This window comes from Glycine soja, chromosome 14 (genome assembly GCF_004193775.1).
Source record: "Glycine soja cultivar W05 chromosome 14, ASM419377v2, whole genome shotgun sequence".
Taxonomy (NCBI): Eukaryota; Viridiplantae; Streptophyta; class Magnoliopsida; order Fabales; family Fabaceae; genus Glycine; species Glycine soja.
The window spans coordinates 46194193-46203849 of NC_041015.1; the positions used below are offsets into that span (position 1 = coordinate 46194193).

General features: G+C 31.3%; 1 protein-coding gene across 1 annotated transcript; it reads left to right on the plus strand.

The window, feature by feature from the left end:
* On the plus strand, positions 1–1870 carry LOC114383528 (RING-H2 finger protein ATL54-like). Its single transcript, XM_028343214.1, has 2 exons — positions 1–1174; positions 1287–1870. Exons 1-2 carry the CDS (start codon positions 94–96, stop codon positions 1292–1294), a joined length of 1089 nt encoding a protein of 362 aa, XP_028199015.1. The 5' UTR covers positions 1–93; the 3' UTR covers positions 1295–1870.
* The last annotated feature ends 7787 nt before the right edge of the window (positions 1871–9657 follow it).

Sequence of the window (9657 nt, forward strand, 5' to 3'; positions counted from 1 at the left end):
AACAAAATCCACCTCACGCTTAACCCCATTCTTCATTTCCTCTCTCTGTCCACTTGTGTCCGTAAAAGTTTCTTCATAAAACACACACTCCAAATGGCTAGCAAACACAGAAAACTCTTCCCTGATGAAACAGCAACCACAAACCAAACCCAAGATTGCTACGGCTTTTGTGACCCAGCATGCCCTTACAATTGTTACAATAACCCTGATTACTTTTTCTCTCCTCCACCACCGCCACCACCTTCTATTTCACATTCAAGCCAAGTTAACCATATATCTTCCTACTTTATCATTCTTGTTACACTATTCACGGTCATTTTTGTTGTGGTTGGTTTCTACGTGATCAAGGTGAAGTGCTATGCTACATGGTGCGGCTGGCGATTCAGCGGTTCCGTTCCCTCTTCAGACACCACCACTGAGGAGTTTCTCAATGAGAACCAAGTTGACCACCCCGTGTGGCTCATTGCCACTGTGGGGTTGCAACAATCGATCATCAACTCCATCACGGTTTGCAAGTACAAGAAGAATGAAGGGTTGGTTGAAGGAACCGAGTGTTCGGTGTGTTTGAACGAGTTTCAAGAAGAGGAGACATTACGACTCTTGCCAAAGTGCAACCATGCTTTTCACGTTCCTTGTATTGACACTTGGTTGAGATCACACACAAATTGCCCTCTTTGTCGTGCCGGTATTGTTTCTAATAGTGTCAATTCTGAAGCACCAACACCCGTGTCGAATTCGGAGCAAGAAAATGCAAATTTGGGGAGGAATCAAGATACCCTTTTGGACAATTCACGGATTAATGAAGGTGGGTTAAGCAGCAACATGGTTGCTGGGGAATCAAGTGAAGCAATAGATGAATCAAATTCTAAGGATCGGGTAAATGATGAAACTCAGAACAATGGGGTTCTGATGAATATTGAGATTCAAACAGAGATGGGGTCTGTTTCAACTACAGAATGTGAAAGTCATCGTGTTGTTGATGATCATAAACATGATGATGACACAATGTTGCACACGGATAATCTAGGGAAGCAAGATCAAGATGGTGATTACTACTACTCAAAAACGTGTAGAACAGTGCGTCGTTCCTCTATTGAAGAGTGTTTGCATTTAAGCCCAGTATCTATGAAAAGGTCATTCTCCTCTTGCAATGGAAGGACTCTGACTTCGAGAGGTTACATGAGTCTAAACTCTAAACTCAATTCATCCCTACTAGAGTTCTCATTTTATGAAAGATGAACATATTGATGAGTAACATGATGATTTGATGTCCATTTTACTCTCAGAATTTTGAGGGCACCCTAGGTTGGAGTTTGAACATTGACAATGGTATAAACAGCAAATTGTGAAAGAGAAAAGAGGTCAATTTTAATGAAGAATAAAATGTAAAATTGTAATTGAAGTTTTACCAAGTGCTCGGGCATTGAAAATAACTCTGGTGTATCATGTATGCAATTGTATCACACATCACAATGCCCAGTGTTGCACTGCAGAACAGGTTTGCTCCCACAAAAGGGAATAAGGTACATTAAATGCTCTATTTTTTGCTTCTACATTGGTGTATTCTTAAAATATATATATATATATATATATATATATTTATATTGGAGGTTCATAACTTGAATGCGAGATTTTCGATTCTATACTTTCAATTATTCTTCCCCCACAATGATATTGTGGTCTGATAAACTATCATGGTCCTCCATAAGAAGCTGAATATGCTACAACACAACCAGCTCAAGCTGTAACTGAAGTGGGTCAAAACAAATTTGTATTGATAATGTTGTCCTTGATCTGTGATTTCTGTATATGTGCAGATCATATGAACCAATCAAAGTTTTAAATAGTAACTGTGGTAGTGAGAAATTAATTATTAGGTAGTTTTGAATTATGTCTATGATTCTGACGAATTTTTACATGAAGTCGAATTTTTTAATTTACAAAAAAAAAAATAGTAGCACTTAATTTATAAGTTGTGTAGTCGGTGTAGAGATTAATTAATATTATAGTTGTCCTACGCCACGTAATACTTTCTCTAGTTGTTGCTTACTTGCATTAGTCCCCTTGAGAGTTGAAGCCAGCTAATTGCATCCAACGTGTTCTGAATTGTAGTTGTAAATTGTAATATTCTATATTTTAAGTTACTGTGTTACTGCAATTTGTTAGGACCATAGTTTTTTTCATTTTTAATCTAAAAGAGAAATGCTATGAGTTTGTTTCCGTAAAAAAAAAAAAACTAATCTCACATCTTACAAAATCTTTCAAAATTTTATCAAAATTATACTGAATTTGTGACTTTTAAACTTTTAAAATTATTTCATATCACAAATCCATGAATTGGGATAGAAAATGAGAATTTCAGAGTTTAAGGAATAAGAAAATTCATGGAGGGTACAAATTTGCTTGATTTAAAAATAAAAAAAGACCTAAAAGAAAAAAAAAATTGGAAACCAAAATTGCACTTAGTCTAAACTAAAGCCACCCAAATTTGCATAGTCCAAACTAAAGAAACAAAAAATATAGTTAGACCAAAATTTGCATAGTCCAAACTAAAGAAACAAAAAATATAGTTAGACCAAAATTAATCATTAATGCACCATATGAGTTAACCGCTTTAGTATAGTTTTATATCTATATCTATACCTACTTAATCAAATGTTATCATGCTCTACAACATGAAAAATCAATTAAGTTTAAAAAGAAACTTTAAAATAGTTTAAAAGCATGTTAGGTATTAATTGGATTTTAATTCATATTTGACACATACATGGGACACCCTGTTAGGTATTATACTCTACACTTCATAAAATTAACTGAGACTAATTTTTACCACAAGTCCCACAAGTGATTGCCCCCAATTTAATATTTTTATTTTCTTGCTTGGATTAGTTGGTGGGCTGATAGTAACTTATACACAAGCACCATCGTGAAGCAGACCAGAAGGCCCATTCTTGTATTTAGAGTTCAGATGGAGGGTTCTAGGCTTTTACTTGGTACATTCCCTTTTTAGCTTACTGCACCTCCAAGAAAACTCAACCTGACAAAAATATCCCTCACCTCCAAAAAAGGCTGAATCGCAAACGAGAGGGAAGGGGTGTTAGGGTTAAGGAAATACATGTCCATTCACTTTTCCTATGGGGTGCAGGAAGCAATTCCTCGGGTTCTATCCTCATATGCGGACTTCAAAAGTTGACTGAATTATTTTGAACGTCTCTTTTGGTGCAAGACTGTTTCGAACTATGTTCTAAAAATATTTGACATATAATTTAACTGATTTTTTTAGGGGCTTTATTTTATAATTATGAGACTTAGGTAACATATATAGATTTTCTCTCAAAAAAATGTAATATATAGATTATTGTCGTTCATGTATTAAATGTTATGATTTAATGATATTGTTAAAGAAAAATTAAAAAATATATATATATTAATGTTTCCATATGTTAGTCAACTTTTGTGTTCTCAATTTTGTAAGCCTTTTTGACGACCTTTTCCTTTGTCTAAATTTATTTAAATTTGTTGTTTCTAAAAAGATTAAAAACTGAATAAATTTATTTAACATTTGTTGTTTCTAAATTTATTATATTATATTCAAATCAATTCAAGTGGAATTATGTTTTATTTTTACGATTGAATTGGATGATATCTAAAAAATTGATTCCACTTGACAAGTTAATTATCTTTCAAGACTTTATGTAATTGCTGTCTGTTATTTATTTTTTGTCTGTGCATTGCATCTTGAATGCAGAGTAAAATCTTCGCCAGTTTGCAACTTTAATTAAATTATTTATTTATTTCTGGAAGAAAGCTGAATTGCTTTATGTATTGGAAACAAAATCATTGTCATATTATATTACGAAAAGTGTGGGTAGAACATTCTGTTCCTAAAATTTTACTTTTAGGTCATATCATTTGCCACAGGAGCGCAATGAAGTGGGGAACCTTTTCGAATCCTCACGATTCGGAATTCCACTTTTGTTTGCCAATTGCATAATTACAATCGTTAAAGTAAATAATACTTACTGTGACTGTTTTATATTAACAAACAATAATCAACGTTTCTATGGATCAAGTAGCATCACAATTTAATTCCTTTCACTAAAATCTTTATTAATCTTATGAATAAAAAATGCAATTGAAAGAATAAATTTTACTTAATAGTCAATAAGATTTCTTAACAAATATAAATAAATGACAAAACTAATAAATATTTCTCACTAATATCATCATATATTAACAAACAATAATCATCATCACCCTTACTTCACAATCCAACTTTAAATTAATCACACCACATATAGTGTGGTTTTTACTTGATAGTGTAAATTATAATTTTAAGAGAATAATTTTAAATCATCCTACTACATCCACTTATTAATCTTCTTATTTCCTTTTATACGATGAATATTGAAAGTATTTATATTCTCAAGATATTAAATATATTTTCTTCTATATTTGATTTTTTTTTATAAGAAGTCATTTGTAAAAAAAAAAAAAACATATAATATTACTCATTTTAAAATTAAGTGCGCATTTTATTACGCCCAAATTTCGAGGAACCAAAAGGGAAGGCAAGAAAACAACAAATTCAAGTTATGTATGGGACCCCAGAAGCATTGCGAAATGCACAGTAAACACTAATCAGCTGGCAAATATAGCTCCCATTGGACATGTTGAATGAATAACACATAAGAATGCCCCTTGGAAAACTTCTTCAGAGCATGATAGGTACGCCTTTATAGCTTTATCTTTTCCCCCCTAAAGTAGCAACAAAATCTAATGAATTTTATGCCATTGATTTGAAAGTTTATTTAATAGTCTTACAAACAATAACATGTTTGGTTTTTGGGGGATGAAACATGCATATAAACAGAACATATATTGGCTTTACTAAGGCTTGATAATTACAGTATTTTTAATTTGTACATACACATGGTCCTATTCGTTGTATATATATATATATATATGCAAGCTTCATTAACGTGAGTTGTCTATACATTCCTCAAATAGTCCAAAGCAGTAATCGAGATTATTCTCGACATGTATAATTACTTAACAATTTAACATATGACGTGCGTACATAAAGTATTATGCTTACCCAAAGGCCAAATCTATGGGCTTATACAGGTAGCACGTTGTATTGTACAGTATTCAGACTGAAGATAAAACAAAACAACCTGAATCTTTGCTGAAATGGACGTATAGCGAAATATATTCTACACGTAGCAAGACATACCAATAGACCAATTTTTAATTTAAAAGAAAGCATGGACCAATGGCACGTTCAAAAAGCAGTCACACCATTCTACTAAGTTAAAAAAAAAAAAAAATCTTGTTGAATATTGACGGCATGTTTTCATATGGTGAATGTAAATTCCTCGTCAATTATGGCATATAATATGGAATAATGGACACATGCATTGACGATATATTATTTATTCCCAATTGAAGGTAAAAAATACAAATTCAAAATTTTGTTGATCATCAAACTTATATTGCTCTCCATTTTTGAAACTACGAACCGGGTTTTGTGCTACCGCGAAGCAGACAAAGGAAAAGTGCCCAAAAGTATTCACACGTTAAAGAGAATTTGGATGAATCAATATTCGATGCTTTTGATGCATGAATCAATAAGAATTGTTCATGTTGTTGTCGAATATTTACAATGATCGATCCTGCGGGAACTAATTTAGATATTTAAAACTAAATATGGACCAAAAATCTTACTGTGCTCCATTTTATCGTTTCTAGTTTATTTTAAATTGAAGGCACGATAGAAACACCTTGAAGCTAGCGGAGAATACAAGTAAATAATTCCTGATCCGAGACACATCAAGCAAGTCTTATGGCGCAATTTTACCTACAGTAAACTCAATGATAAATCAACTCTCTATCCTCACTTCCTGAACTAATTTTCGAGATTGATTGAGTTACATTCAAATCTATATTTTTTTTAAAAAAAAATATTGTTGCTGAGTCATTAATGATGTTATGCATTATTAAATCATGGCTTAAAAATATTGAAGAATAAATTTATGTGTATTAAAGATCTTATTGCAAAAATATATGTTTAAATAGATTGACATGAAACCTTAAAAAGTACTTATATCATATAAAAAGTTATACTAAACTCTTATAAAGTGTAGTCTCGCTTATTTTGCAATTATCTTGTGCTGTGAGTTGCAGGGATTTTAATTTTTGTAGTTTATAATTTGTTTTATATAGAGTTTTTTCTTATTGGTATATTAGTTGATTAGCCTATTTAAAATAGATCAGACCTATACACAAGTTTTAATATAAAATAGTCATTTAAATAGATATACAAATGAGTTAGGCCATCGAAAAGATGATATTAGATTAAAAAAATAAAGCTTATCACATGTAACAGATCAAATTTTGTGTATGATTTTTTGATACATTCGACTTAGGCCACGATTTATTTAAATAGGTCAGATATATTTAATCAAAATCTTATTTTGTCTATCCTATTTCCTAATAATAAGGTATGCATATGGTACCCTAAATTTAAAATTACATAAATGCCCTTATTATATACAAAGAATGTTAGTCTATGTTTTTGTATAAATATATTTTAAAATTATTTATTTTTAATATAAATATATATTTTAAAATTATTTATTTTATTTTTTACTTCTTTAAAATTTATATTTTAAAAGATATTTACATATACACACGTGTATAAATGTAAAATTAACTTAAATAAGTTTTTGTCCTATAAAATAGGATTTTTTTAAATCTTTTCAAGTTTTTTTTAGCCCTTTAAAGATTTTTATTTTTTTTAGTTTTATAGTCTTTATTATCAAGTAATAATATTAATGAATGACATAACAACGACGTTAGCAGCCCATCGACTTGTGATGTCATTTAAGAGCATCTTAGGAGAATCATCTGTTATTTTTTTTATAAAATATATCTTTAAATCCTTATTTGTTCAAACTAGTTGACGGGAAATTTAAAACCATAATTTATCCAAAAACTACATGGAACTGCTTGTTAGACTCTTTCATGCCGTGACAAGTCAATATGTTGTCAACCTAATTGTTAGGTTATCAGATAACACTATAACTTAATAGTAGAGACTAAAAAAATAAAATAAATCTTTAAAGGACTAAAAAATTAATTTTATAGGGATCAAAAACTTATTTAAGCCTATAAATTAGATTGAAACTTACACTTTAGGTAAATACAACTAGGTGACACATGAGGCTAATACTTGTAATAATTATGCCTTCCTTTTCTTAAATTAGTGTTGTGAAAATCGTCTAAGACCGGCCGGTCAGACCGAAAACCAGTGATAAGACCTGTCCTAGCTAGTCATTGGATTAGTTATGTAATCCACCCAAATCAACTCGATTTGACCTAGATCGAACAATTTTTTTATAACTCCTAAAACGATGCAAATATTTAAAACTTTTTTCATGGTACCATTAGAAACTTGTGAAAAAAGCTTGATGATTCAAATTTGAATGCTTGATATCCATAACATTTCAATGAAACTTTTTATAAAATAGAAAGGTGAAAGCTCTTTCTAAGTTTTTAATAGCTAATTGTTGAATAGTATATAATAATATACTTCTATAATATATATTTTTTTATCTTGATAACAATATATAATAGCTAATTAGTATTATATATCTTTATCATGATATAATTTAATATTTATGTGTTTTATACATTTGGAATACGAGTGTAAGGTGAAGTTCCACTTCGGGTAGGAATGAGAAGGTTGAACACCATATAAGTGAGGAAAAGACCCATAAACTTAGAGTCATAAGATTTTGGGTTAAGGTGTGATGTTAGGTTCACTTATATAGTTGTTCATAATCCATTGATGTATATATCCCCGGTGTTAACCTCCCTCAATTTCTTCAACAATTGGTATCAAAGTCGATGGTTTGACTTGGTGACTGACTCAAAAGAGTAAATGGTGACAGCGGATCCATGGACATGGAGATCCCTTGTATCGAAAATCTTCCGGACGAGTGAGTCCATGCATAGAGACCAAGCAACGAGTCTTGCAAGTGTTGCGACAATGTAAGGTATTGGAGCATGTTGGTGGCAATGACTAGACAAGTTGGGTTAGCCATAGTTAAGCTCTATAGGTCACCATTGGATACTAGTGGATTGAAAATGGCTTTCGTTCGAAGGGAACGTTACCATGTGGAAGAAACTCACACTTGAGGGGAAGATTGTTGGAATACAAGTGTGAGGTGAAGTTTCAAATCGGGTATAAATGAAAAAATTGAGCATCATATAAGTGAGGAGAATACTCATAAACCTGAGTTTTAAGGTTTTCAGTTAAAGTGTGGTGTTAGGTTTGCTTATATGGTTGTTCATGGTTTATTGGTGTAAATTTTCCTGGCATTTACCCCCCTCAATTTCCCAACAATTGGTATGAGAGCCCATGATTCGACTTGGTGATCGATTCAGACAAGTAAGATGGCGACAATAGATCTATGTATCGAAAGTCTTCCTAGCGGATGAGTCCATGCATAAAAGCCAGGCAACAGGTCTCTTACGTGTTGCGATAGTACAAGGTACTAGAGCATGTTAGCGACAATGGCTAGACGAGACGGGACAATCGCAATTAAGCTCTGAGGGCCATTATTGGACACTTTGGATTGAAAATGATTTTTGCTCGAGGGAGAGACTATCATGTGGAAGAGACCCATACTTGAGAGGGAGGCGGTTGGAATACAAGTGTGAAGTCCCATATCAGGTAGGAATGAGAAGGTTGAACACTATATAAATTCAACTGGGTTAAAGTGTGAAGTCCCATATCCGTTTGTTCAATTTTTTTTTTCATCTTTTCTTTACTTTATTATGACAATAATTTTAAATTTAGAGTATGAATTGATCATATTTTTTTAGTTGTATAATATTTTTAAATTTTTTTAATATATATCAAATTAATTTATTTAATAAGTGACTAGTTAAACTATTAACCTATTAATCTATTATCTTTCAACTAAGTTGATGATCATTCGATTTTGACAACTCTATTTTAAATTGACTCCTGTAACAAAAACAGTTAAAGCTAATTAAGAATAATCAACTAACTGCCTAAAAATTAGAGGAATAATAATGAAAAATATCAAATTCAGTTGGTTGTTTGAATTATTATAAATTTTTTAGTATTATATTGAATTCCTATATATAAAAAAATTAACTTGACGTGTAATTTTTTCTTCTTGTAAGAAATAGCAGAAGTTGAGTTAAATAGACCGGTCATACCTCTTTACTATCTTCGTTTCTAGTAATATACGTATCATCATAAGCCAAAACATGATCTTTACATATCACTGATACTATGCCTTCTGTAATCCGTAGAGTCAAACAAGCCATAGAATGGTCAATTTTTAGTAGAGTTATGCTATATCGGGTTTCGTGGAAAAAAGGACAACGAATATCATGGTATACAATTATACACCACCGCGTATAATAATGTTAGATGCCAATTGTTTCCACCGTAGAATTTTTTTATAGATACAATGGATTAAGATCAAATTCCATCCCTTTTTTTTTATAGGTATAACATTCTTTTTCATTTTCATTTTCCCCCATTTCAAATGCGTGTTTATAAGAGGCATGAGGGAATTATTTAATATATTGAAATCTTTCTACAGGAGAAAATAA

What these genes read in the sequence shown, in the direction of transcription:
- LOC114383528 (XM_028343214.1), top strand. Translation starts at nt 94, where the DNA reads ATGGCTAGCAAACACAGAAAACTCTTCCCTGATGAAACAGCAACCACA.